This window comes from Bos mutus, chromosome 2, assembly GCF_027580195.1.
Source record: "Bos mutus isolate GX-2022 chromosome 2, NWIPB_WYAK_1.1, whole genome shotgun sequence".
Taxonomy (NCBI): Eukaryota; Metazoa; Chordata; class Mammalia; order Artiodactyla; family Bovidae; genus Bos; species Bos mutus.
In genome coordinates, this window is record NC_091618.1 from 9,165,937 (window position 1) to 9,193,756 (window position 27,820).

Here is a 27,820-nt window from a genome sequence, read left to right on the forward strand (position 1 = left end):
CCAGCCCAGCCCCGCCCCAGGTCGGGGCTCGGGGAGCGGAAATTCCTGCGCGGGCGAGGCGGAGCGGGTGCAGTCCGAGAGGCCGAACTTGGCCATGGAGCCAGTGGCGACCTGGACCCCCAGGAAGGTGGCGGCTTGGCTGAGAGGTGGGTGGGGCCGGGGCAGTGCTGGGCCTGAGGGGCCCTGGGCCGGGGAGAGCGGAAGCAAAAAGGACGTGCCGAGTTTGTCAGTCGGTTAGTCTGTCCGCAAGCATTTACAGAGCGTCTGCCGTGAACCCGGCAGAAAGATAGTCGAGATGACTCCGCTGGGGTCCCCCGAGGACCTAGAAGGGGTCTGCCTTCCCGTCAATAGCCCAGGCAGTGGTTCTGTAATGAAAACAGTAGGTGTCGCCCCAGCTGACCGCCCGCAGTGTATCTCCTCTTCCCTCTGCCCCCGGGGCGCAGTGGGCTGTAATTAATCCCACTTTTCAGATGCTGAAAACTCTACACTGAGCCAACAAGTGATTTGCCCAGGCTTTGGACTAGGGCCTGCCCGTAGTGTCTTTTCCTCCCCCACCCTGAGGCTCCCAGTGAGAACAGAAGCCCAGGCCCAACTGGAGGGGGTCGGCACAGCCCCTCCTGAGACCTCCAGGGAGGATGAGCCCAGAGTGGGAAAGGCTGGTGAGAAAAGGCCCAGAGTGTCAGCGGACTCAGAGAAGTGTAGATGGTCTGCTATGGAGTTGGAAGCTGGGAGGTGAGGACCACATTCCTCCCACAGGCGGAGCCAGAGTTGGAGGGAGGCAACTGGAGTCGTCTGGGGACAGACTCAGGGTGACCATCCCCGTGAGGAGCAGGGACTCAGGGCTGGAGTCAGTCTCCCAGACTGAATTCCAGGCCCAGCCCCTCTGCTCATCAGTTCTGTGACCACAAATCTCCGTTTCCCTATCCACAAAATGGGAAAGGCAGCTCTGATCTCTTGAGGTTAGACCAAATAAGACAATTGTGATGAGGGCCAGGCTCAGCGTCAGGGTCTGTTGGGAGGGAGACAACACAGCACATTCACTGTGCATGGGAAGGGGGGTGCTTGAGGCCCACGGCCACGGAGTAAAAGCTCGTGAACTCCTAGTCAAGGGCTCCTGATGTCACACAGGGGATGGGGAAGAGCTATTGGTCACACACACATACCCCGTAAAGGACTCTGGCTTGGAATGGCAGGGGTTCCTTCAAAGAGGGAGAAAGCTAACTATTAACCTCTATGTGAAATATCTGTACTTTCTAGATTTGGTGAAGATTAAATGTATTAATATGTATAAAGTCCTTAAATTTTTCCTAGCACATAGTATTTATTTTTGAGTGTCTGCCTTATGCCAGGCCTCGGCCGGAATTAGAGATGAACACTTGTTTTAAGGCCCAGTCCTTGGAAGAGCTCGTGTTCGAGTAGGAGAGGTTAGTGCTCTGGTGCAGGGGTCTGTGGAGGCACAGGGGGCAGTGAGCGCAGCAAAGGGCCCCAGCCCAGCCTGGGGAGTTGTGGAAGGCTTCCTGGAGGAAGTTAGATGACCAAGGACATGAGGGAGCTGGAACAGCAGTTCAGGCAGAAGGAAAGGCACCTTCGGGTACCGTGAAGCAAAAGCAAAAGAACCTCCCGAGAGCTGCAGGGAGTTAGTGCTCTGGATCTAGAGTGTTGAGCATGACGGGCTGTGCCAAGAGATGAAACTGGAGAGGCAGGTGGTGGCCGGATCATACGGGGCCTTGCAGATCATGGTAGAGAGTCTGGCAACACATAACATGGGGGCTGTTATTGACTGAACCAAGGGAGTTGGTCAGGTGCTTGACATGTGTCATGTCATTTAATACACATTAGAAGTGATGTTTTTATTTTCCCCATTTTTTTAGGTGGAAACAGGCACAGAGTAATTCAGTTACTTGCTCAGTTGCTATCACTCAGGTCTTTCGGACTCCAAAGCCACATCAGTCATGACTTGCCCAAGCATCAGAACCCCTGTAGGATTTGTTAAAAAGCACATTGCTGGGCCCTGCCCCTGATTTCACGCCACTCGGCTTGTAGGATCTTATTAATAGTTCCCAGACCAGGGATTAAACTCAGGCTACGGCAGCAAAAGCTCAGAATCCTAACCGTAGTCACCATGCTGTACATTCTGTCCCCCAAACTGACTTATAAATAGAAGCTTGTCCCTTTGGACCACCTTCACCCCTTTCCCCCACTCCCTGCTTCCTTGCCGCTGGCAATCATCAGTCTGTTCCCTGTTTCTAAGAGTTTGCGTTGTTTGGATTCTGTATATGAGATAATACAGTTTGTCTTTCTCTGATTGATTTCACTTAGCATAATAACCTCAAGGTCCATCCATGTTGCAAATGGCACGATTTCCTTCTTCCTGGCTGAATATTTGTGCATGTGTGCACGTGTGCAGGTGTGTGTGTGTGACATTTTCTTTATCCATTCATCTGTCAGTGGACACTGAGGTTGTTTCCATGTCTTGCCTGTTTTTCTTTTTTATGGCCACACCACGTGACTCATGGGATGTTAGTTCCCCGACTGGGGTTGAACCCAGGCCATGGCAATGAGAGCGCTGAATCCTAACCACTGGACCACCAGGGAATTCCCAGAATTTGTATTTCTAACAAGTCCTCCGACGAGGCTGCTGCTGCTGGTCTGGGGAACCATCCTTTGAGAACCACTGCCCTGTGTGATCCTACTTCTCAACTCAGTAGTAGCCTTATCTGTGAAATGGGCAGGACAGAACACAGCCTTGGTCTCAGGGTGGGAGAAGGGCTCTTCTACTGACCGGAAAGGCCTTGCCAACCCCCTGAGTCCCCCGTGTTGACCCCTGCTCTCCCTCCAGGCCTGGACGATTCCCTGCAGGACTACTGCTTTGAGGACTGGGAGCTGCCTGGCAAGTACCTGCTGCAGCTTTGCCCCCGCAGCCTGGAGGCTCTAACCGTGTGGCCTCTGGGCCACCAGGAGATCATCCTGGAAGGGGTGGAACAGCTCCGGGCCCTGGTAAGTGAATGGCGGCCTAACTGGCTGCAGCTTCCACCCACCCTGGAGATGCTGATGGGGGCTGGCCCCTGCCGGAGTAACTTGCCCCCTCTCTGCACAGAGCTCAGGGCTACAGTCAGAGAACCTGCAGAGCCTGACAGAGGGGCTGCTGGAGGGAACCCGGGCATTCCAGAGCTTGGTCCAAGGTCGCCTGGGGGGCTGTGTGGAGACCCCTGCAGATGTCCTGGGCGCGGCCGTGCAGCTGGTACATGAGGCCCGTTCCCTCCTCTTCTGGCTCAACAGGTACCTCGGTCTCTTCCCAGGGTCTGAGTGACTGGTGAGGGGACCCTCTGCATCCATGGCCTCCTCCAGGGACCTGGAGAGAAAACAAGAGCTTGGCTCTTGTTCAGCTATGGTTCAGTTCAGTTCAGTTCAGTCGCTCAGTCATGTCCGACTCGTTGTGACCCCATGAACTGCAGCACACCAGGCCTCCCTGCCCATCACCAACTCCCAGAGTTTACCCAAACTCATGTCCATTGAGTCGGTAATGCTATCCAACCATCTCATCCTCTGTCGTCCCCTTCTCCTCCTGCCTTCAATCTTTCCCAGCTTCAGAGTCTTTTCCAATGAGTCAGCTCTTCGCATCAGGTGGCCAAAGTATTGGAGTTTCAGCTTCAACATCAGTCCTTGCAATGAACACCCAGGGCTGATCTCCTTTAGGATGGAATTTTTGGATGTCCCTGCAGTCCAAGGGACTCTCAAGAGTCTTCTCCAACACCACAGTTCAAAAGCATCAATTCTTCAGTGCTCAGCTTTCTTTATAATCCAACTCTCACATCCATATATGACCACTGGAAAAACCGTAGCCTTGACTAGACGGACCTTTGTTGGCAAAGTAATGTCTCTGCTTTTTAATAGGCTGTCTAGGTTGGTCATAACTTTCTTTCCAAGGAGTAGTATGGTGGGACTGGCCAAAAAAGGTTAATTGGTCTGTGTAAGGGGCTTCACAGTGGTTTGTAATGGGGCTTCCATGGTGGCTCAGATGGTAAAGCGTCTGCCTTCTATTCAGGAGATCCAGGTTCGATCACTGGGTTAGGAAGATCCCCTGGAGAAGGAAATGACAACCCACTCCAGTACTCTTGCCTGGAAAATTCCGTGGACAGAGGAGCCTGGTAGGCTACAGTCTATGGGGTCGCAAAGAGTCGGACACAATTGAGCGACTTCACTCACTTAAGGGCACTGGGTTCCCTGGGTTCCCACCCGACCTCCAGCTTGTAACCATGTCTCATCAGCAGCATTGCATAAGGAGCTGGCTACCCCTTCACTGGCTGCTGCTTGTCCCAGAGGTCCTAGCTCCAATGTCACCTCCTCAGGGAAGCCTTTCCCATTATACACTCTCAGAGCTCCCTATGTGTCACAGGAGTAGAAGTTACATCTTTTTTTGAATTTTTGTCTCTTTTTTGGCCACACTGGGTCTTCCTTGCTGTGGGCAGGCTTTCTCTAGTTGTGGGATGCGGGGGCTGCTCTCTGGTTGTAGTACGTGGGCTGCTCATTGCAGTGGCTTCTCTTGTTGCAGAGCACAGGCTTTAGGGTACATAAGCGTCAATAGTTGTAGCTCACGGGCTCTAGAATTTGTGGGCTTCAATAGTTGGGCCACGTGATTGCCCTGTGGCATGTGGGATCTTCTCAGTCCAGGGATCAAACCCATATCCTCTGCACTGGCAGACAGATTCCTAACCACTGGACCACCAGTGAAGTGAAGTGAAAGGTGCTCGATTGTGTCCAACTCTTTTTCGACCCCATGGACTATACCATCCATGGAATTCTCCAGGCCAGAATACTGGAGTGGATAGCCTTTCCCTTCTCCAGAGGGTCTTCCCAACCCAGGGATTGAAACCAGGTCTCCCGCATTGCAGGCAGATTCTTTACCAGCTAAGCCACATAGGAAACCCAAGAATACTAGAGTGGGTAGCCTATCCGTTCTCCAGCGGATCTTCCTGACCCAGGAATTGAACCCGGGTCTCCTGCATTGGAGGCAGGTTCTTTACCAACGGAGCTATGAGGGAAGCCCATAAATCATCACTGGACACCAGGGAAGTCCCTAATCATTATTGATGTAATTATGTATTTAATATCTATCTCTCCAGTGCCTAGAACCAAGCCTGGCATTCATTAAACACTTGACAAATAAATCCTGTGCTAAAGTCTGTGCTAAAATAAATAAAGTCTGCACAGAATAAATCTGTGCTAAAGATGTATCAGTCATCTCCTTCACCCCAAACCAAAACTCATCAGGGCCTTAGATACGTAGTTGGCTCAGGGTGGTTCAGTGGCCTGACTGTTAAGCTCAGTCCCCTAACCACTGCTCCATCCTCCCCTCTGCCAGGTACCTCTTCTCCCACTTAAATGACTTCTCATCCTGCCAGGCGATTGGGGAATTATGCGGGGAGCTGGGCCAGGCCTTGCAGGAGGTAGGAGATCCAAGGGCCAGGCTTGGCTGAGGCCATAGAGACCAAGTCAGGCTAGAGCTTTTTATAACTTGTGAATCAGCACAGGTTCGGGGGTGAGAGCAGGGAGAGGCCAGAGCAGGAAGAGAGGAGGCCCGGCCACTGGGTAGTGGGTGAGGGGGTGTGGGGGCTCCTAACTGGAAGGGGCAGCTCAGCAAGTTTGATCTCAGGAGGGTGTGGAGCGGGGGAGGGCATGTGTGGTGATCTCTGGGGGCCCGGTATCAGGGAGATGGGACCTTGGGGCCAAAGTTCTGCGGCCCTGTCGTTCCGGGAAGGGGCCAGGGTATGGGACACGCTGGGAGGGACCGCAGGAAACTCCCCTGCCCTCAGGAGAAGGCAGGGAACCCTGCTCAGGGCCGGCCCCCGCTCTCTCTCTGCTTCCAGGACTGTCCAGCGGCTGAGAAGGAAAGCAAAGTCCTGAGAATTGTGAGTCAGGGGCTGAGCGGGCCGTGGGGATGGGGTGGGACGGGACTCAGGCTAGATATCCTGCCCTCCATCCGCCAGAGCAGCCATGTGGCTGGGATCTGTTGCAACATCCTGAGCTGCTGCCCGGAGGAGCTGCTGAAGCAGAAGGCTATACTAGAGCAAGTGCCGCTGGACGATCCTTCGGTGAGCCCTGACCTCTCACCTTTCACCTCTGGTCCCCTCAAGCAGCCTCGTGTGGGCTCAGAAATCTGATTCTAGGATCCCACAGAATCCTATCCTATTACGGCTGGATGGACCTTTCTGTACAGATGTTAAAGGTTCAGAGGACCTCCCCTGGGATCTCACCATCCTTCAGCCCCTTCTCCAGTCCAGAGGGGCTGCAGCAGGTGGGGTCTTGGTGACACATGCCGGCCCCAGGACACGGACTTGGCAGATTAAGGGAGAAGGGGAGAGGGCATGAACTTTTTTGCTTCAATCCTTGACCAGCTGGGAAAACCCCAGCCCTGCCCTGTCCCTGCTTAAGCCTTCAGGAGAGTTGCTGAGAGTTGCTAAAAGCTCAGAAGTCAGTAACCTGCTCCCCTCAGTCCTTAGGGGAAGAGGAGGCAGGGCCCAGAGAGGTGCAGCAGCAAGCCCCAAGTCATGCAGCAAGTCGGGCGGTGCCAACTTGAGGCCAGCTCTCTCCCTCTTTCCACCCGCCTATGAGTCCTGGTGCCCAGCGAGGGTCCTGCCCACTGGCCCTGCAGCCCCCCGACCCTCAGTGACCGCAAGGCTTTGCCTTGCAGGGCCTGGAAATCCACACCACCAGCAACTGCCTGCACTTCGTGTCTCGAGTGGGCGCCCAGGTGAGAGCCCTGCAGCCTTCTCAGCCAACAAGCCCCACGCCGGCCAAGCCCCATGAGGGTGCACCCCTCTGAACCCTACCTCCAACACCAGGTCCCCACCAATCCCCAGCTGCAAGTCCTGCCTGGAGACGAGATTGTCCAGGTCAACGAGCAGGTGGTGGTGAGTGAGGGGAAGGGCACGATGGGAGGAAGGGGTTCCTGAGTAGAACCCAGGTTGGTGGGTGGAGAGGTTCCCTTCCTTCGGGAGACCAGGGTGGTGAGCTGCTTGCCATGAGGTCAGCCAGCTCACGTGGGTCCGAGGGGCTCCGGGAGGCTTCCTGGAGGAGAGCGAGGGGAGGCTGAGCCCGAGACTGAGAGAGTGATCGAGGGGAGGGCTGTAAGGTTGCCCCGGAGGCTCCCGTCCAGGTCAGTCCAGCCCCGTGTCCCCGTCCCCTAGGTGGGCTGGCCCCACAAAAACGTGGTGAGGGAGCTGCTGCGGGAGCCGGACAGGGTCAGCTTAGTGCTGAAGAAGGTCCTGGTGCCGGAGACCCCACAACAGGTACCTGCCACCCTCCCCACCCCCAGTCTGCTTTCAGACCCGGGTGTGGTCCCCAGCTCCATCTCCTGTTTCTGGTTGCTCCTTAGACCCCTCCTCAGCCCCTGGAATCACCATTCCCAGTGAGCCCATCACCAGCTCCAGCCTCAGTGTCTCCCAGGTAACAGGCTCGGGCCCCGGGTGGGTCTTGGAGGGTGAGCCACAGGCTCACTTTCTCTCTCCCTCATCACTCCAGGACCCCGTCTAAAGACATCTTTGACTTCAACCTGTCTTCAAACCCAAGTCCTGGACCCAGCCCTCCTGCCTGGACAGGTAATATCAAAGCCCCACGTGTTAGCAGGTGTCTCAGACAAGGCATGTGGGGTGTCTGACTCTGACCCTGGGCTCTTACACCCGCAGCCTACTGCTGGGCCTGGGTCTGAGGCTCATGGAGCCTCTTTCTCTCTTCTCCCTCCCTGACAGACTCAACCTTCCTTGGCCCCAAGCCCCTGCCCAGCCCCCCTGCAACCCCAGCCACATACCTGGCAGAGGTAGCAGACACTCCGGAGCCCCCAGAACACCCTGATAGGGTAAGTTCAGGGGCTCAGTAGGGAGGGGTGTGTGGCTCTGGATGCAGACTCTTCTCTAATTGCCTGTGTTCCTTTCAGAGTCCTGTCCCTGGCTGCAGGAAATCAAAAGGTATGAAATGCACCAGACTGGGTAGGTTGGGAGGCACTCTTAGAAGTCTTTACAAGGCTGGACAAGACCACCCTCCCAACACACACGTCGCACACTTCTCCCCCGGACACAGTTCTGTTTCTGGGGTCAGACAGACCTGTGCTCCCAGCCTAGACCTCTCACGATCTCTGCAATTTTTGGGCAAACAGCTCGTCCTCTGATCTTCACCTTCCTCATCTCTTAAAATGAGAAGAGTCAACCTCCGCCCGGAACTGACACTTGCTACAATCCAAGCGCAGAGCAGGGGTTCAGAAGCATCAGCTGGGGTGCTCCTGGGGGGCCAGGGAGCAGCTTTGGGGGTCTGGGATGCCCCGCCAACCCCTCACTGACCCTTGTGTCATGCTGCTGCAGGCGTGGCGACGCGCCGGCGGGTGTCGTGTCGGGAGCTGGGCCCGCCCGACTGTGATGGCTGGCTCTTGCTCCGCAAGGTGCCCGGGGGCTTCATGGGCCCGCGCTGGCGCCGCTGCTGGTTCGTGCTCAAGGGACACACACTCTACTGGTACCGCCAGCCCCAGGTGAGACCCCGTACACACACGCACAAGTGAGTCACCTCAGGGCCATGGCTCCTGTTCCTCCTCCAGCGTTCAGGCCCATCAGTGGTCACAGGTGGGCCTCAGCATTCCCATCTGTAAAATGGGGACACTCTTTGGCGAGAACTGAGGTGTGTGCAAAAGCAGTTTGGAAAAGGTAGCACAGGGCATGTAGAATCGCTGATTCTGCCCACCCTTCCTTCCCCTTCTGTTAATCTGTTCATCCAGTGATGGGTGCTCAAGCAATTGTCTGCTCATTCCACTAACATTCAAGGTGCCTACTGTATACCCAGCTCTGGGCTGGGCCCTGGGACATGTGGGAGAACCAGATCTTTTCTGTTTCTCAGGCCAGTGGGGACAGGGATGAATACACAGGGACAATACGGGAACATATAATGTGATGGAGGAAGAGCCCAGGGGTGGGTGGGATCCCTGCAAAGGTGACCAGTCCACCTGAAGAGTGGCGAAGGCTTCCTGAGAAACTAGTGCCTGAAGGTTAGACAGAAAGGTGCAAGAAAAGCAGGCAGGGAGAAGAGCATTCTGCAAAGCAGCTTCGTCTGTGTCTGTGATGGAGCAGATGTATGAGCGGGCTCCTCTTTCCTGGCTGTTTCTCCGGATAGCTTGCCTCCCATTTCCAGGCACAGAGACACCCCTTGGTCACAACCCTATCCCAGCTTCCTTCCCTGAGCCCTGGGCATTGAGAGATGAGCAGTTAGACAGCCCAGGAGATGCCCTTCCCCCTCCCCCGCTGCCATTAGGAGCCTGCCTGGGCCTCAAGGGTGTTGGAGCTCCAAGCTGACCTTCACGCTGTGATTCCCCCAGGATGAGAAGGCCGAGGGCCTCATCAATGTCTCCAACTACAGTCTGGAAAGTGGACAAGATCAGAAGAAAAAATAGTTAAGTCCTGGGCTGTGACAGGCGGGGGTAGGGAGAGAAAGGGAGAGGCAGGTGACAGGAGGGGCGAGGTGGGGGCAGCAGGTGGCTGGGGTTCCCAGGCCAGCCTCTCTGGGTTCGGGATGGGCACCCCCAGGTGAGTGAGGCCCCTCTGCTCCCCGGCAGTGTGTTCCAGCTCACCCACAACGTGTACAAACCCTTCATCTTCGCTGCTGATACCCTGACGGATCTGAGCATGTGAGTGCCACTCTCTCACCCCCCACAGCTTGCATGTGAGTGCTCAGGGCCTGGGCTCAGGAGCCTGGATTCAGATCCCAGCTCTCTGAGAGGGCTGCTCAAGACACTCCCTTCTCTAAGCCTCAGTTTCACGTTCTGTAAAATGGACTAATAAGAATTCCTATCTCTCAGATTGGCTCTGAGGATTAAGTTAGAAGATGATATAAGTGAAAGCCCCACCCAGCACTCTTGAGAGTCTCTTGGACTGCAAGGAGATCCAATCAGTCCATCCTAAAGGAATATTCAGTCTTGAATATTCATTGGAAGGACTGATGTTGAAGCTGAAACTCCAAACCTTTGGCCACCTGATGTGAAGAACTGACTCATTTGAAAAGACCCTGATGCTGGGAAAGATTGAAGGCAGGAGGAGAAGGGGACAACAGAGGATGAGATGGTTGGATGGCATCACCAACTCAATGGACATGAGTTTGAGTAAACTCCGGCAGTTGGTGATGGACAGGGAGGCCTGGTGAGCTGCAGTCCATGGGGTCGCAAAGAGTTGGACACGACTGAGCGACTGAACTGACTGACTGACTGACACCCAGCATGCTGCTGCTGCTGCTGCTGCTAAGTCACTTCAGTCGTGTCCAACTCTGTGCAACCCCATGGACTGCAGCCTACCAGGCTCCTCCGTCCATGGGATTTTCCAGGCAAGAGTACTGGAGTGGGTTGCCATTGCCTTCTCCAACCCAGCGTACTGACTCAGTGGAAACTCTCTGAGATCCATTTGCCCCTCCACAGGTGGGTGCGTCATCTCATCACCTGTATTTCCAAGTACCAGTCTCCAGGCCGGGCCTCCCTACCCCGAGAGGAAGGTGGGTATCTCACAGGGCTGGATCCCATCGAATCTCACCTGAGCCTCTGCTTTCCTGGGGTGGGGGCTGGGAATCCAGTTCCCCAAGCCCACCCCCTGGCTTACCCAACCCTGTGAAGCTTCTGTGGGTCCCCCCAACGGCTCCTGTCCACTCCAGACTGCTATAGCGAGACGGAAGCCGAAGATCCTGACGACGAGGCTGGATCCTGCTCAGCCTCAGTGAGTCGGGGGCTGGTGGAGAGGGTGGTGGGGTGAAGAGCAGGGCGTGGAGCTCAGACTGATAACCCTCCTCTCCTTCCACCCTGCCCACAGCCCAGCCAAGCCCAAGCTACGAGTTCGCTCCATGGAGATCCATCACCTGCAGTCACCCCGCAGGACAGCCCGCGGACCTCCTTCAGTCCGGCGACAGGTGCGGAGCAGAGCAGGGGGTGGTGGGGTTAGTCGGACACGGAGCTGAGACAGGGCTGGGGGCAGGGGGGCGGGCACACCCTCACTTTGCTCCCCCCTCCCACAGACAGCAGCGAAGGGGCCCTCGAAGGAATGGTCCGGGGCCTGAGGCTGGGTGGCGTGTCCCTGCTGGGCCAGCAGCAGCCCCTCACTCAGGAGCAATGGCGAAGCTCTTTCATGCGGCGCAACCGAGACCCCCAGCTCAATGAGCGAGTGCACCGTGTGCGCGCACTGCAGAGCACGCTCAAGGTCAGCAGGGGGCGCACGGGGGGCTGGGTGCTGGGCTAGATGTCTAGCTGGGCCAGGTGTCTAGATGTCTAGCCCTGTTGGGCTCGGCTGCGGACCGGGTCGAGTTCTGGATTGCTGGAGCCAGGCTCTCGATTTTGAGGATGGGGGCTGGCGCTGGCTGGGATCTGGGCGCTGGGCCCTAGAGCTAGCTCTGGGCTCGGGCTCTGCCCCTTCCTGGGGTGATCCTGGCCCCTTAACCCCGACACCTCTTCCAGGCAAAGCTGCAGGAGCTGCAGGCTCTGGAGGAAGTGCTGGGCGACCCCGAGCTCACGGGAGAGAAATTCCGCCGGTGGAAGGAGCAGAACCAGGAGCTCTACTCGGAGGGCCTGGGGGCCTGGGGAGGGGAGCAGGCCCAGGGCGGCTCCCAAGTCCTGAATTCTGACCCCAAGGAACAGTCTTCCCACCCGCCACCCTCTGACCCCGAGGAGTGCTCCCCTCTCTGCCCCCTGACCCCAGAGAGTGACCCCCGACCTCCTGACCTCTAACCTTGGCCAGTACCCTAAGTTTCCGACCTCCGGCCTTGAGGACCACCTCTGACACATCTAGGACAGAGCATCCCTGCATGCTGTTCCGAGTGGGAGGCGGTGCTTGTCGGTGCCTCTGCCCCAAGCTGACCGCCTCTGCTCCGCCTTCCGCCATTTCTGCTCCTCTGCCCGCCCTGGAATGGGGTAAAGTGAAGTGAGCTTGTGCCAAGGAAGGAGCGAGAGGCAGGGGTGCAAGAACTCTTTCTTACCCTGTGCTCTTCCTGTGCCCCCTCCGCCCCTCAGCATGTCTCCATTCCCCAAGCCAGTCTGTACAGAAGTTCTTCACTTGAACCAGTGGATACTTTTCAAGTAAATAAAGTCAGTTTCTTTAACATGAATCTGCATGTGCCTTTGACTTCTGTATTAGGATCTGGAATCTGCTTCTGGGAGGGGACAGGGATGAAAAGCTGTCAGATGGGGGTGAATGCTCTTGGTAAGTAGCCCATTGCACAGCCCACCGACGGGGTCTCTAGCTGATGCCCCATCCCTACCAGGATGGTGGGGGCTTCTCCTTAATGCCCATCTCTCCCCAGCCCTCAGAGACCTGATGGTGTTGTCCTGCGCCATCTCCAGGGGGGAACAGGTGAGAAACAGAGACCAAACTTTTCCTCTACAGATGGGGAAACATACCTCCCATGGAAAGATGGGCAGAAGGGCAGCCCTGGAGACCGGGGTGGGGGGATGGGGTGGCCAGTGGGCAGGGATTCAGGATGAAGTCTGCTCGGAGGAGGACCCCAGAACGAAACACCTTTCTCCTCTTCTCTCTCCTTGGCAGGGTCTCACCTCCAGCTCCTGGATGCAGAGCAGGGACCTGCCCCTTTGTCTCCATCCAGGCTGCGTAAGAGACCTGACCTGCTCTCACCAGCCTCCGACTTGTGACCTCCCCCGTGTGCTCGGCCTCCTCTGTGGCACACCCAGGGGAGTCAGTGGGAGGAGCTTCTCTTGCTACAGGAGTTCCTTGGTGGAATGCGGACGCTGGGGGGTCACAGAGGCCTCTGTGATATCACCACGAGGGGTGGGCGGGCGCTCTTGGAGTGACGTTTCTTTGAGGAGTCGGGGGAGACTGAGCAACATGGCAGACAACCAGAGGAGCTGGTGGCAGCAGTGGACAGACACCACCTACATCAGACCTTTGAACCGCCTGGTAGGCGGCTCCTGCCTGGCTGCACTGCCCAAGCTGGGCATCCCGGGGTGGGATGAGGCATGAGAGGACTGGACTGGGTCTGGAGGGGCACGGGCTGCCCTGATGGGCCCCCTCCTCACCCTTGCAGAGGGCTGCTCAAGAGCCCTACCGGCGGCCAGAGGAGCAAGTGCTCATCAACCGCCGAGACATCACCAGCAGGAAGGTAAGGCTGAGGCTGGGCGTGCAGCCTGGCGGGGGCTTGCAGCCATCCTCACCCCCATGGTGACCCCTCTGCTGCTGCATCCATGGGGCCACAGGCCCTCAGGATAACTGCCCCTTCTGCTTCTAAACGTCCCAGTAGGGATCCCTGCAGTGACCCGCTCCCCAACCATGATATGTTAGTAACCGCCTGGCTGTGACCCTCACAGGAGCCCCTCTATAATGAGAGCCACTCCCCAGCAGAGACCCCCAAAAGAGTCTCCCTTGCAATGACCCCAACAAAGACCACCCCCAGGAGTGACCCACTTTTAGTGACTAAGTAGTGACCTCTACACTAATGCCCCCAATTCTATGATCCCCTCTCAGGCAACTTCTCCCCCTAAAAGTGGCCCCTGTGGGTCCCTATTCACTGAGAGCAAACTTCCAGGCAGAGGCCTCGTATGGTGACACCTGCCTGAAGGAAGGTCCCCCGTCCTCTCCCAGGATGCCTGGGACATGCAGGAGTTCATCACGCGCATGTATGTCAAGCAGCTTCTCCGACACCCGGCCTCCAAGGTGCTGCTGGCCATGCTGCTGGTGGTCAACGCCATCACCATCGCTCTCCGCACCAACTCCATGCTTGGCCAGGTGGGACTCGAGCCCGACCCCTGCTCTCACTCATCTCACAGGGGCCGGGGCAAGGCACCTCCCTCCCTGGGCCTCGGACTCCTCATCTTTTTATGATGGTTGGATTGGATGCTTTTCACGGGCCTTTCAGCACTGAGATCAAGGAAGACTTCGTGCTGGAGGGGCCCCAGCTTTGAGAAATGCATTGGATTTGCAGAAGAAGGACAGGAGAAAAATGGTGTGAGCAGAGGCAGGCCAGTGGGTGTCTTGTGGGGAAGGGTATCCCATTTTAACCAATAGTCACTGAGCGAGAATCACTCTGCACCAGATACTGGGCTCTGTGCCAGGTATGAATACGACAGACACGACAAACATGTCATTGCAAGTACCTGAGTGTCACAGGGTGTGTGGAAGCTCAGAGGAGGCATTGGATGCAATCTTGGGGTCAGGTGGGCTTCCTGGAGAAAGAGGCATTTAAGTGGAGAATAAAGAATGAGTAGGTGTTGGCCAGGCAGAAGGAGGTGGAGAAGAATGTTTTGGGCAGAAGAAACAGCATAGAAGTGAGTTCTGGGTATCCAGCTTCAAGTCCACTATGACTTGGGTCTTACCCTTGAGGTTTTAATTTCTTGCAAGGAGTCCACCACATACGTGAATTGTCCTTTTGAAAGCCAGTGATTTTAAAATGTTCCTGTGTGGTGACTTATAAGTTCAGAGAGGCGGTCAACAGCCAGATCACACAGCATCTTCAAGTTATATTAAGGAGGATGTCTTTGGAAGTTCAGTTCAGTCGCTCAGTCGTGTCTGACTCTTTGCGACCCCATGAACCGCAAGCCAAGGTTTATTTTTTTATTTTTTACTTTTTTTTTAAATTGGAGTATCATTGATTTCAGTGTTGTGTTAATTTCTGCTGTACAGCAGTGATTCAGTTATGTATGCATATATATATTCTTTTTTATATTCTTTTCCATTATGGTTTGTCATAGGATATTACTATAGTCCCCTGTGCTATACAGTAGGACCTTGATGTTTATCCAGGCAAGCCAGGGTTTAAAGTATGGCAGCGTGAGAGTGACTGACATCCAAGCAGCTGGTTGCCGAAGCTCAAGGAAGGGATGAGGTTGCCTGGGAGAGAGTACCGAGTGAGAAGGGGACCAAGACAGAGTTCTCTGAGAAGAGCCTCTAAGTAAAGGTCAGAAAATAGAAGAGGAAATGCAAAAGGGTAGTAAGGAGGAGCAGCCAGCCGAGTGAGAGGATCCCTGGGAGAGAACATTACCAAGGGAGCAAGCGCAGCGTCAGATGTGGCTAGGACACAAGGCCAGAAAAGGACTCTGAAACACCCCTTGGATCTTGCCATTGTGACCTTGACAGGAGCTAACTCTGATGTGGTGGAGGCAGAAACCCACTTGCCAGGGTTTGCAGAATGAGTGACTGGAGGGCAGATCAAAACTCATCAGTGGATCATGAAAACAATTCAGAATGCAGGTAGCTTTTGATGTAGAATCAAACAAAATGAAAAAGAATGAAGTAGCAACTGTGGTGGGGAAGAGAGAGGGAGGGGAGGAGCCAGAGGGAGAGAAATATGGAGTAAATATATATTTGTAAATATATATTTATGGAGTAAAATATATATTTGAGTCCAAGTCAAAAATGCTAAAAAAGCCTGGTAGAGTGTATGTGCCGTGAAGCTCAGATCCTAGAGAGCTGTGAATGCCAGCCTGGTTTTGTACCTCACCCTGCAGGCCATAGCGAGTCATGGAAGGTTTGTGGGTAAAGAATACAACTCCGATTTAACCACAGATGCTCTTGACTTGGAGAAGGCAGGGCAACTGTTCAGGACGCTCTTTCAGTAAATACAAGAGGCTATTGCCACCTGTGGCCAGTGGGGTAGAGCTGAAGGGAAAGATGAAGGGAAGAAAAAGCCTTTCCTTGCTTTAGGTAGACACCACTGGCCCATGATGCCCTTTGGGAATTTGGAACAGGCTGGGAGCCCATAAACTTCAGCTCCCATCTGAACTTAAGAAGCTCTGCCCAGGGAGTTTCCTGGTGGTCCAGTGGTTAAGACTCTACGCTTCCACTGCTGGGGGCATGGGTTCAATCCCTGGTCAGGGAAGTAAGATCCCACATGCTGTGCTGCATGGCTGAGAGAAAAAGAAGCAACTCTGTCCAGCCTCACACTGGCTGGTGGATGGAGCTGGTGGCAAGGTGTGGGGAGCAGGAGGCGTGAAGCCCTGAGTCTGTGGGCCACGGAGGTAAAGAAAAGGGGGAGTCAGGTGACTTTTGTAACTGGCAAAGTGGAGTCGGGGGCTGGGAGCTGTTCATGTCACAAACAACAGCAGTGTCACAGCTTAACAGGAGATGGCGTGAAAGTGAGTCGTTTTAAACAGAATTTAGAATCATGGAGTCATCCATCCATCCATCAATCCATCCACCCCGGGAGCATGTCTTGGACCCATGAGTAAGGGGATACTCAGGAGTTTGGTCAAGCCAAGCCTGGGGATTTGGGAGCTGGTGCAGCCGGAGTGGTGGAGACAACCAAAGAAGCAAGGATGGGACTTGGTGTCCTCCATCTCAAGGGCCAGGGCTTTCCCTCCCGATCCTGGAGTCTGTTCTGCCTTTTTCCACCTCCCTTTTCCTACTCTAGAGTTCATGGACAAAGGTTTGTAGTCAGACAACAGTCTTTATCACTAACTGTTTGACTTTGGGCACTTCTCTGATTCCTCAAGTGCAAGATGGGAATAAAACCTACTTTGCAGGATGATGGTGATGGTAACATGAAATAAGTTTGTGGTCTTAAGAATGGTGCCTGGCACATACGTGCAAGAGTTACTCTAAAGGGAGCTACAAAGATGCAAGCCTGAAAAGCAATAAGAATCTGGGCCTCCCCTTCCCTACAGACATCCTCTGTCCCTGGTCTTGCCAAGGCCCCACTCCACTGACTTTTCTGCCCTTCTTTTTCTCTGTCTTCCATGTAGAAACACTATGAGTTGTTCTCTACCATAGATGACATTGTGCTGACCACCCTTATCTGTGAACTTCTTCTCGGCTGGTTGAATGGTTTCTGGATTTTCTGGAAGGTGAGATCCTGGGCCCTCCCTGCCATCACCTCTACTCCTCCTTAGGGTTGGCACCCCATCCTGTCCCCACCACTGTGTACCTGGCCCTGAAACCTGAGGAGTGTGTGTGTGTGTGTGTGTGTGTATGAGTGTGTGAGTATGTTCATGCGCATGCATGAAGAAAGAAAGACTGACTTCTGAGATGTCTGTGATGTGGCAGAAAGTAATTTGTACTGGAAGTGCAGCCTTCCTGGGTCCCCGTTCCTGATCCAGCTTTCCCTAGTTCTGTGCTCTTAGGAAAACCTTGATTTCCTTATCAGAGAAATGCAGCTGAGAGTATCCACCTTCATTTACCCCTGGGTTAGGAAGATCCGCTAGAGGAGGGCATGGCAACCCACTCCAGTGTTCTTGCCTGGAGAATCCCATGGGCAGAGGAGCCTGGTAGGCTACAGTCCATAGGGTTGCAAAGAGTCAGACACGACTGAATTAACTTAGCGTGCACACACACACCTTAATTTACAGGGTTCAAGAGCAGAGGGGTCAGCAGAGACTTTCTGTAAAGGGTGTTGACCTTAAAAATAATTAAGTCAGTTATTTTACCAGCAAAACAAAATGGGGGGTTTATTTGGGAATAGAAGAGGATTTGCAATTCAGGACTAGTAAGCTATAGCCAAAGCCACAGCAAGTCCAAAAATGGAGAGGAACATTATTTTAGGGAGAAAAAGGAGGCAGTTAGGAGAGGTTGATTTGAACCAAAATCTGCTGGAGAAAAGTGAGAGTGCAGGGTGAAATGGTCTTATTAGCTGAGTTTCTGGAATATTAGATTTCTTGCAGGAGATGCTCTGTACCTCTTTTCCTGTGGGGCCTATAATTGATGATTCTTTCCCAGTTGGTGATTATTCTGTTGAGTCAGTAATTGACAATTCTTCCTGTAATCTACTAGTAATCTAGTGGTACTGCATGAGAGTGCCCCCTTTTGGCCATCCAATTGCATTGCAGGGAGGTTTCCCTATAATTTTCTCAAGGGCCAGGTAAATATTTTTTTGTGGGGGCCATATAGTCTCTGTTGCAAATACTCATCTCTGCTGTAAGAGCACAAAGCAGCCATAGACAGTATATAGACAAATGAGCATGCTATGTTCCAGATAAATTTTATTTGTGTATACTGACATTTGAACTTTAAATTTTACATGTCACGAAATATTATTTTCCTTTTGCTTTCCCCCCAACCATTAAAAAAATATAAAAATCATTCTAAACCCATGGGTCTTAAAGAGACTGCTGGTCAGATTTGGCCTTGAGCTATAGTGTTCTGACTCCTATTTGGGAGAGTATCAAAAAGATATCTGGGTAGGAACAGATCTTAACATTACATAAAGTGAAACAAAGACTCAAATTCTTTGTTTAAATGGGACTTCTAGAGTCAAAGGATTTCTGGAGTCAAGAGATTTATCTTGCCTTTGGGCATGTGCAAGAAGAGTCTTTAAAAAAAATTACCCATCAAAACTTTATACGTTTTTAAAAAGGAAGCATCATTTAAATACCATTATCAGGACAACCAATTAGAATTACAAGCTTTCCAGGGCTTAGAAGTGTCACTTCGTAGAACACAGAATGTAGAACCTAGAACAATATTTCTAAAGTATGGATGTCTTAAAGGCTGCTTTGTGAGACCAACACTTGGGAGGATGTTTATTAACAGAAAATAGAATAGGATGGTGCATATTTATTTGTCTCCATGGTGGAGGGGAGAATAGGTACCATGATTTTGTGAATATTTCAATGTACCACTCTTCAGGATACAGGCAGATATTTGTTCCCTAAGAGAGAGCATTTCTTATGTGAAAGTAGTCCTGAGATTTCTTTCGTTGCCCATAGAAATTGTTCAGAGGCTAGATAAGAAATTCAGGCAAGGCTTTGTTGGGGCCTCTGCAGTAGCAGTGGGGAGTGAGAACAAGTAACTGTTTCCTTTGCTCATCTCTCCCTGATTCCTTGTATGAGGTGAGGGTAGTGGTGTGACCAGGGGTCGGACTGGAGGGGTGGTTTAGGTGGTTCGCCTGCCGTTTTGGTGGTGGTGTGTGCAGGAGGCATGTGCGAGTACTGCTTTTGCTTACTGCTTTTGAGCCCTTGCATTTGCTCCCAACCCCTTGCTTTTGCTCTGTGCTCTTCAGAGGTGGCATTTGGGCTGTTTGGTCTTTTTGTATCTTGTCTATAATTTGCCCCAACTGCTCATGCAGGCAGTTATTTTTAGTCTCTTACAGTTTATTTGTATTTTGTTGCTTGGGGAAGTTTGTCCAGGTGCAAGCATTGCAGCAAAGGGTCCCAGATTCCCACCTGTCTCATTGGCAGCAGCAGTTAGGAGGGCCTGCACTTTCAAGGCTAAACTCTAGCGTTTCATTAGCACAAGAGAATGGGAGCAAATTTTGTGTTCCTCCCAGCCACTCTGCATATCTCCTCAAGGACAAGATTTCTCAGCCTGGGCACTGTTGACATAATTGGCCTAGATAATGCTTCATTGGGAGGGGACTGTCCTGTGCACTGTAGAATGTTTAGCAGCATTCTAGGCCTCTACCCGTTAGATGCCATAAACGTCTTCCTAGCTGTGACAATCAAGGGTATCTCCAGACACTGCCAAATGTCCTCTGGAAGGCAAAACCGCCCTCCAGAACTAATGGCTGACAACGAATGTCCCAAGCCCTAACCTTTATCTGGGGCCAGCCTCCCAGTGCCAAAAGCCAGGGCTTGTTAGAGACCCTCTGCTGTCTTCTTCCCCAGGCCCAGCCCCTCTCCTGGTCCTGGTGTACAAGGACTACTCCCCATTTAATGGGTGGATGGAAAGGGAGAAGGCAGGGGAGGGAGGAAAATCTGCAAGTTAATATTTCAAATATTACCCAGCCACATGGGATCCCCAACGTTTTGCCCACAATGCCCCCTTTTCTACAGTGCTCATGTGGCTCCTGTCTCCTCCTTACCTCCACACTCTATTAATTACTATTTTACCACCTAAGAATTTCTCAATTTTCTTGCCACCTCTGCAGCTCTGGTACCCCATTCCAGTTCCTGTCTTGTCTTCTCTCACAGGGTGTTGCTATGGCTTCCAGTGCACCCCACCTGCCATCAAAATAGTTTTCCCAAAGCCCAAGACAGAGTGCCCTTAAACATTCCAGTGGCTCCCAACTGTTTATAGGATCAGGTCTAAATGCCTCATTGTGATACCGACCAGGGTTCTTGGCCTTCTCCAATCAACAGAAACTGACTAGAGGCCAGACAAAAGATTCAGGCTAGGCTTTTAGGGCCCTGCTGCAGAAGAGGGGAAGGAGAACAAGCAACAGATTGTTTTGTTCCCTTAATCCCTGACCTACGAGGCAAGGTTGTTCCTTACATGGGGTGGGGGTAGGGGTGTGTCTGGAGTCAGACTGGAGGGATGTCTTAGGTGGTTTTCCCATCCCTTAGGTAGTGTTGTGTGCAGGGGGCATGTGCAATACCCTGATTTTGCTCCCAACATCCTGTTTTTGCTCCTGGCTCTTTAGAAGTGGCAATTGAATTTTTTGGTCTTTTTGTATCTTTTGTCCCAGATTTGTCCCATCTGCACATGCACTTAGTTATTTTTAGTCCCAAATAGTTTCTTTGTAGGAGAAGGCAATGGCACCCCACTCCAGTACTCCTGCCTGGAAAATCCCGTGGATGGAGGAGCCTGGTAGGCTACAGTCCATGGGGTCGCACGGAGTCGGACACAACTGAAGCGACTTAGCAGCAGCAGTTTCTTTGTATTTTGTTGCTCAAGTAGAGGTACGTCCAGGTGCAAGCATTGCAGCACGGCAGCAAAGAGTGCCAGGTCCCAGCCTGTCTCAATTGTGCTTAAGGCTTTCCATGAAATGGCTCTTGTCTGCTTTTGCAGCCTTATCACTCCTCACCTCACCCTTGGGTGTTCCAGCTACATCAAGCTGCTTGTAGTGACATTCCTCAGATCAGATCAGTCGCTCAGTCGTGTCCGACTCTTTGCGACCCCATGAATCGCAGCCTACCAGGCTCCCCGTCCCACGGGATTTTCCAGGCAAGAGTACTGGAGTGGGTTGACATTCCTAAAGACACACTTACACGTGTGCACACGCACACATACACATACATACACACACTGCTGTTGCTCACTTTACACACTGCTGTTGCTCACTTTCATGCCTTTGTCCATGCTGACATCTAGTCTATGAAAGCTCCTTACCACTTACTCACTTGCTTTTCTCCTACTTACAGTTTAAGACTCATTCAGATGTCTTCTCTTCCAGGAAGTCTTCCTGTTTCTCCTAAGCTAGCTTAGTTGTTGCCCTGTCTCCCTAACACTGTGTACTCACCTCTCAGTTCAGTGCAGTTCAGTCAGTCAGTCATGTCCGACTCTTTGTGACCCCATGAACTGCAGCACGCCAGGCCTCCCTGTCCATCACCAACTCCTGGAGTCTCTCACCAGGAGTTAAAATTTACTGTCTGTCCACTTCCCTCAAAATAGCCTATGAGCTCAGCAGAGCAGAAATCCTGTATCTTCAGGATCTGATTTGAGGTGTGGCATAGAGTAGGAGCTTAATATTGAATGGATACAGGGATGGATCTGTAGACAGGGAGCCTTGTGTCTCCTGACTTATGTTTAGGCACCAACACTCTGAATGTGACATACCAGGAAGTCTTGTGTTTATTGGACTGCCCAATAAATTTAAGAACTTTTTTCCCATTAAAGTAATTTTTTCAAAATAAAGTAGTTTTCTTTTTGGAACTTCCCTGGTGGCCCAGTGGCTAAGACTCCATGCTCCCAATGGAGGAAACCCAGGTTCAATCCCTGGTCAGGAAACTAGATCCCACATGCTGGAACAAAGACCTGTTGCAGCCAAATATTTTTTCAAAAAGGAAAAAAAATTATTTTCTTTTTGAATATTTAATGCAGCTACATATTGGTCAAAACTGTACTGAAAGGAGCATACAAAATTCTTGTTTCTACTCTGTCCCTTCATCCCTGTCCCCTTCCCCCACCCTCTTCAGATAATCTTTGTTATTTATAATCTCTTGTTTATCCTCCTAGTGTTTATTTTGCAATCATAAGCAAATATGTGTATATTTTTAGTCCTCCCTTTCCATGCAGTAGCATAGTTCAAATGCTGCAGTACACTTTACTTTTGTCATTTAATGGGTCTTTCTGTGTCAGTACATGGAGACCTCTCCCATTGTTCTGTACTCCATTGAATGAACATGTGGTTTAGCCAGCCAGTGTTCTATTATAATTGCTGGACACTTTAGTTATTTTCAGCCTTCTACAAATGTCATTTTGTAGTTGTACCAGAGTTTGTGTGGGATGGATTTCTAGAAGTGGGATCACTGGTCAAAGGAAAATGTAGACTGTTTATTAGAGAAAATTCCCCCCGTAGCGGTTGTGCTTGAATTTGTCATACACGTGAGCTTCCTTCCTCCGTCCGTACTCTAAAGGAGTTTGTGCCGTGTTGGACGTGGGGCTTGCAAACTGTGCCTTTCTTCTACAGTGAGAGTTAGTTCAGCTCTGAAGTGGCTATTGAAGCCCTGTGCCTTAGTGTTTTCGTTTATTTTTGTTTTATTAACTGTAGTGTGTGTCCCACAAAGCTGGAGCATCCAAACGCTTTCAGGTCACCTAACTGCAGGGCAAGGCCTTTGTCAGCGGCACACTAGCCAAGGTGGGCGCTCAGCTTAGGAACTGGCGTATATGAGGGACTCAATTGTGTGTTCAGACACTGCACTTGGCTGTGGACACGTGTGTGAGACAGCGAGTGCGTGGGTGTTTTGTGGCATGTTTGGGGGCGACAGCAGGACCGCAGCGGGTGGCACGTGACTGGCCCTGTTCTGAGAGCACCAGGAGTCCCCATCCTGAGGGTGTGGGGAGGGCAGACCCAGGATGAACCCGTGGGCTGGGCCTGACAGACCCTGCTGGGGCTGGCCCACCCCCCCAGGACGGCTGGAACATCCTCAACTTCCTTATCATCTTTATCTTGCTCCTGGGGTTTTTCGTTAATGAACTCAGTGTCGTGGCTATCACCTACACCCTCAGGTAAGCTGGGGGACTCGGAGTGAAGAAGGGACCCGTCTGGATCCCGGGAGAGAGGGGAGGGGGTTGTTGCAGGTGGGCATCAGCTCTGCCTTTCTGGGCAGGTGGGGCGATGGTGAGGAGGAGGGGTCTGGGAAGGGCCGAGGGCCACCCTGAGAGGCTCTGCCGCAGGGCACTTCGTCTGCTGCACGTGTGCATGGCGGTGGAGCCCCTGGCCCGGATCATTCGCGTCATCCTGCAGTCGGTGCCCGATATGGCCAACATCATGGTCCTCATCCTCTTCCTCATGCTGGTCAGTGCCCTCCCCTCCCCCCAGCCGCCCCCCTTTCCTGGACAGGCCCCTGGGTCACTGGGGATATGGGGTGTCTGGAGCGGAGAGGAGGAGGCTTTGGAGATAAGAGGAGGAGAGGCCCGCCTCCCTGTGATTCCTCTGGCAGCTCCTTTGCATGTCCTGTGTCCCAGGCCCGTGGGTGAAATCCGGGGTGGGTCTCCCATCTCTCCGGCAGGTGTTCTCCGTGTTTGGGGTCACTCTCTTTGGTGTGTTCGTGCCCATGCATTTCCAGAACATGCAGGTTGCCCTGTATACCCTCTTCATCTGCATCACCCAGGATGGCTGGGTGGACATCTACAGTGACTTTCAGTGAGTGTCCGTGGGGCTTCCGGGCCCCCAGTCCAGCTGAGCTAGGCGGGGAGGGCCTGGGGCATCCAGGGGCAAAAAAAACCACCTGGGGAGGGAGAAGGGGTCTCAGGTGGGAGTGGGGCTCCAGGACTTGGGGTGAGGGTGGCAGGAGGCGGGTGTGGCACCTGGGGCTTTGAACTGGGGAAAAGCAGACTCCTGGGGCTGAGCCCTCTAGCTTTGTAATCTACTTGAAGCCTTGTCCCTATGAAACTCCATGTATTCAAAGTCCCGCTGCAGTCTTGTTCATGGACTGCAGTCTCCCTTCATGCTCAGCAGTTGGGCAGCTTAGCCTTGGGCCAGGCAGCAGATCTGTGGTTGTACCGAGGGTCCCAAGGCAGCTCCCAGTCCACACTGGAGCCCACCAGAATGCCTCGACTCCTGGGAATGTAAGGTCTCATTTTATTCATTTTGAGACCCACTGTCCAAGGTCATGTTTGGCCGCAGAGGGCTGCCTGCGTTCTGTTCTTTGCCTCTTTCCATTTAGCCCAAATCCTACTTGTTTCCAGGCCATTTCAGGGGCTGGGTCCCACTGACTGATTTCTTTTTATCTTCCTCGTGTGAGAGTAGAAGCCCAGTCGGTAAAGGGGCTTCTACTCTCATTAGCCATTACATTATAGGCAGTGGACAAGTCATGGAATGTGCAATAAAGGTGGCCTGGCCTTTTGAGTCTTTGCTCCACTGTACTAGCCATGCAACCTTCTGAGCCTGTTTCCTCATGTGTCAACTGGAGATCATAATACGACATTTAACCATGTCATGGGTTGCTCTGAGGATTAGTAGAGACTGACATTGTGTGCACACACACACATACATGTGTAGCAAGAGAGCAAAAGCTATTATTTGGGAAAATATTTTATGGGAGGTTTGCAATAGATATTAACAGTGGTGGGATTTTTTTTCCTATATATTTTCCCTCTGATTTTTCTACAACAAACCTGAGTTATAATAAGAATGACATGATAAAAGTACAGCCAATAGATTAAATTTGATAATGCTGGTGTATGAATCCTCACCTTGCAGGGCTGGCTTGAGGGCAGCCCACTGTCTGGCAGTACAGCGGGTGCTCATTCAAGAGCAGCTGTGGGAACAATCAGGAGTCAGGCCTTAGGTCTGCACAGCAGCAGTGAGGCAGCAGAAGTCCCAGTAGGCTTTGAGATAATTTCTCCATCTCGTAGATGAGGAAACTGAGGCCCAAAGGGCCAGGGAGGTGATAGGGCCCCTGACTGCCATCTCCAGGACGGAGACAGGGGAGTACGGAGTGGAGATTGGGGGCGCCATCTACTTTGCCATCTTCATCACCATGGGTGCCTTCATTGGCATCAACCTGTTGGTCGTCGTGGTGACCACCAATCTGGAGCAAATGATGAAGGCAGAACAGGGGCAACAGCATCAAATAGCCTTCAGAGAGGTGAGTGAGATAGGGAGGGCAGAGGGGGGAAGGGGAGCGTGTATATGAGTGCTAACTTGAGTGTGTGTGTGTGTGTGTGTGTGCGCGCGCGCTCACACACTCGAGGGCCTAAAGAAAGCCAAGCCTGAGGCCTGAAGGCAGCAATCCCCACTGTGAATGCCAACTCACCAACTGGGGCTTCTGAGGGGTGTGGAGTTCCTTGATATCTTGCTCTGTGACAACTCAAAAGTGAGCAGCTGGGTGACCTTAGGGCATTTAAACCAATCTAAACCTCAATTCCTTCTTCTATAAAATGGAAGTGATAATAATTCTGTTTACTTCATAGGGCTATTATGAGAATTTCATGGGTCAACGAACAGTACTTGACACATATTAAGAACTCGATGAACATTAGCTATAGTATTACTCATCGGGGGGTAGAGCTTCCAAAAGGTGGGGAGTATTGTGTAAAGTGCCGAGGGCTGTGGACTGTGGCCTGAGAGTAGTTAGGGTTTCAGAAGTTTGCTGGGTAGGATTTATCAGGAGGGAAATGATGGGGGAAGCACTAAGTTGTGAAAAGGGGTGAGAATTTTCAGAGGGACAGACTTCTGCATTTCAAGTTGAGCTCCCACAGTAAAGGAGGGAGGCTAAGACTGGTTGGAGCTGAAATGAGGGGCGTGAGAACCCTGGCGTCCTGAGACTCGTCTCCCCTGAAGTCAGGCAGGAAGGGGCCAGGGGAGGGGGTACCAGCTAAGCTACCCTTCCCTCTCCATTCTCCCTTCCCCAGGTAGACGACAAGAAGGAAAATGGGAATAACAAGCTGCCGCTGGTGCACTGTGCAGTCGCCCGTTCGGAGATGTCTGGCGTCCCCCAAGAGCCATTTATGGGAGGCCCCCTGACAAACCTCTCGGAAAGAACATGCGACAACTTTTGCCTGGTGCTCGAGGCGATACAGGAGAACCTGATGGAATACAAGGAGATCCGTGATGAGCTCAACATGTAGGGCGGGTACAGGGGGTAACCCCCGAGTCTCATGAGTCAGGGCTCAGTGGACCCTCAGATTCTTCTGGCCTCATGCCCTGATTGATAATGGGGACCCTGGGACTCAGAGCGGTTAAGTGACTTGCCCAGGCTCCTCCCAGACTGTCTGTGCAGGATATATACCTCCTCGTAATCTCACAAAGGGCCTTGAGCCTTGGCCTGGGTCTCTATCAGAGTCAAGGCGGGGAGGGTGCAGGGGGCTGGACCCCAGGGAAGAGATGGAAGGGCCGCCCCCCAACCCCCTCCCTCGGAATGCACTCACCCTTCCACCTTCAGGATAGTGGACGAGGTCCGCTCCATCCGCTTCAACCAGGAGCAGGAGGAGGAGCTGATGCAGAGGTACTTGTCATGGAACATATCCTTGGAGAGCAGGTCCTCCGTGGACATCCGTGAGATGACTCGCGAGCAAGACTTGATCACCGCGCTCGTCAACAGAGAAAAGGTGCAGCTTCTCAGCTTCCCTTTCCTACTCAATCAGTGCTCACCCCACCCAGCCACCACCCCCTTAGTCAAGGTTTCTGACTCTTTCAAGGTCTGGACCACCCCCCTAGACTCCCAGGCACCCCAGCAGTCACCGCCCATCTGGTTAGATTCCAGATTTTCTGGGAGGCCCTGCCCCTCCTGTAGGGCTCCACACACTGAGCCATCTTGGTCTTCAGCACCCTCAAGCTTCCTCTTTTTTTTTTTCAAGCTTCCTCTTAAGGGGACTTGAGCAGCTCAGTTCCTGCTTAGTGGCAAATGCTTAGGTCCACCAGGGGGGCATAGGACCTCCCGGGTCTTGTCAGGTACGTAAGAGGAGCAGCCTCCTGAGGGAGGAAAATTCTAGGGAGAAAAAGGCCATGCCCCCCTCCAGGGGGTCTTCCTGAACCAGGGATCGAACCCATGTCTCCTGCATTGGCAGGCGGGTTCTTTGCCCCTGGCGCCACCTGGGAAGCCCCATAGAACAAAGCACATTCCCACACATTTCGTTTCCTTCTCTGCTTCCCATCCCATCTGACCTGGGAGCCTTGTGGGTGTCTATGGCCTGAGAGGAGAGCGCCACCGTCAGAGAGGAGACTAAGAGTTAGACGGGAAGGACTTCCCTGGGAAGCCTGGATGCGCCACTGTTGAGCTGGAGGAGGGAAGTAAGGGGGCGTCTGCCATGTCAGGGGTGGGGGATTGACAAGAAGACCTCTTGGTTTGCAGGTTCAGGAATCCAACACAAATATTAACAAACACAAGGCCAGCCGCTGAGAGGGCAGTACAGGAGCCAGTGGGCATGAGCACACACCCAGCTGCTGCATCTTCCTGCATCGCTAGCGTGACATGGCACATCCTGGCCTGAGCCCATCCTCTGCCTTACACCTGGGCAGATGCCTGGGGATGGAAGGGGGCGGTATCTCTAGGACTTGGGCCTGTGAGCCCCAGGTCCAGAGGAGCACGGATGGAGAAGGTGGTGGATGAGAGTGGGAGCCTTACAGCAAGGATAAGCCCACAAGGGGGTGCTGGCCAAGGCAGCCAGGATTTGCCCTCAGGATGGGCATCCCTGGTCCCCTGCTAGACCAGAACTAGATGGGGTCTAAGTGGGCCCAAGTACCAAGAGGAGAAAGATGAGGCTGGTGGGGCCAGGTATTGTGTATTGACAATAAAGTTTTGTGTTGGGATCAATGTGTCTGACTGGTAGACCTCCAAACCTCTGGAGGCAGCCTTCCCCCTCAAAAGCTTCTTTTGCCAGACGGGGGAGTAACTGACTGTCCCCCAGAGCTTCCAGTCTAATGGGAGAGAGAATCTACAGCCTGAAAAATTTTGACTTAATGGTAGAGAGATAATTCCTGCATTAGGGTCCTAAATTTGGGGGGTGAAAGTCTGGTCTTCAGGGTTGGGAGTGCCTCACTGATGGAA

At 52.8% G+C, this 27,820-nt stretch overlaps 2 protein-coding genes across 6 annotated transcripts; both read left to right on the forward strand.

Annotated features, from left to right (window-relative positions):
- On the forward strand, positions 1-12,114 carry CNKSR1 (connector enhancer of kinase suppressor of Ras 1). 3 transcript variants are annotated; one of them, XM_005895874.3, is made up of 21 exons: positions 1-146; positions 2,840-2,997; positions 3,098-3,279; positions 5,363-5,447; positions 5,868-5,909; positions 5,988-6,092; positions 6,692-6,751; positions 6,843-6,911; positions 7,188-7,289; positions 7,376-7,446; positions 7,522-7,598; positions 7,749-7,855; positions 7,934-7,964; positions 8,355-8,518; positions 9,356-9,429; positions 9,593-9,664; positions 10,445-10,518; positions 10,675-10,736; positions 10,830-10,926; positions 11,032-11,213; positions 11,468-12,114. In XM_005895874.3, the coding sequence occupies exons 1-21, from the start codon at positions 95-97 to the stop codon at positions 11,735-11,737; spliced, it is 2,136 nt and encodes a 711-aa protein (XP_005895936.2). In that variant the 5' UTR covers positions 1-94; the 3' UTR covers positions 11,738-12,114. The 3 variants fall into 3 exon arrangements, with proteins under 3 accessions (XP_005895936.2, XP_070239296.1, XP_070239299.1); XM_070383195.1 differs by having other exon boundaries at positions 2-146; positions 3,098-3,241; positions 5,403-5,447; XM_070383198.1 differs by lacking the exon at positions 1-146 and adding an exon at positions 4,046-4,148 and having other exon boundaries at positions 2,844-2,997.
- CATSPER4 (cation channel sperm associated 4) lies at positions 12,110-27,576 on the forward strand. 3 transcript variants are annotated; one of them, XM_070383210.1, is made up of 13 exons: positions 12,110-12,209; positions 12,310-12,359; positions 12,552-12,920; positions 13,048-13,122; positions 13,602-13,745; positions 16,697-16,798; positions 22,738-22,835; positions 23,004-23,124; positions 23,339-23,472; positions 24,748-24,919; positions 25,686-25,897; positions 26,216-26,381; positions 27,125-27,576. In XM_070383210.1, exons 1-13 carry the CDS (start codon positions 12,110-12,112, stop codon positions 27,170-27,172), a joined length of 1,791 nt encoding a protein of 596 aa, XP_070239311.1. In that variant the 3' UTR covers positions 27,173-27,576. The 3 variants fall into 3 exon arrangements, 2 of the variants coding, with proteins under 2 accessions (XP_070239311.1, XP_070239308.1); XR_011466984.1 differs by having other exon boundaries at positions 12,201-12,359; positions 26,253-26,381; XM_070383207.1 differs by having other exon boundaries at positions 12,201-12,359.
- Positions 27,577-27,820: the final 244 nt, after the last annotated feature.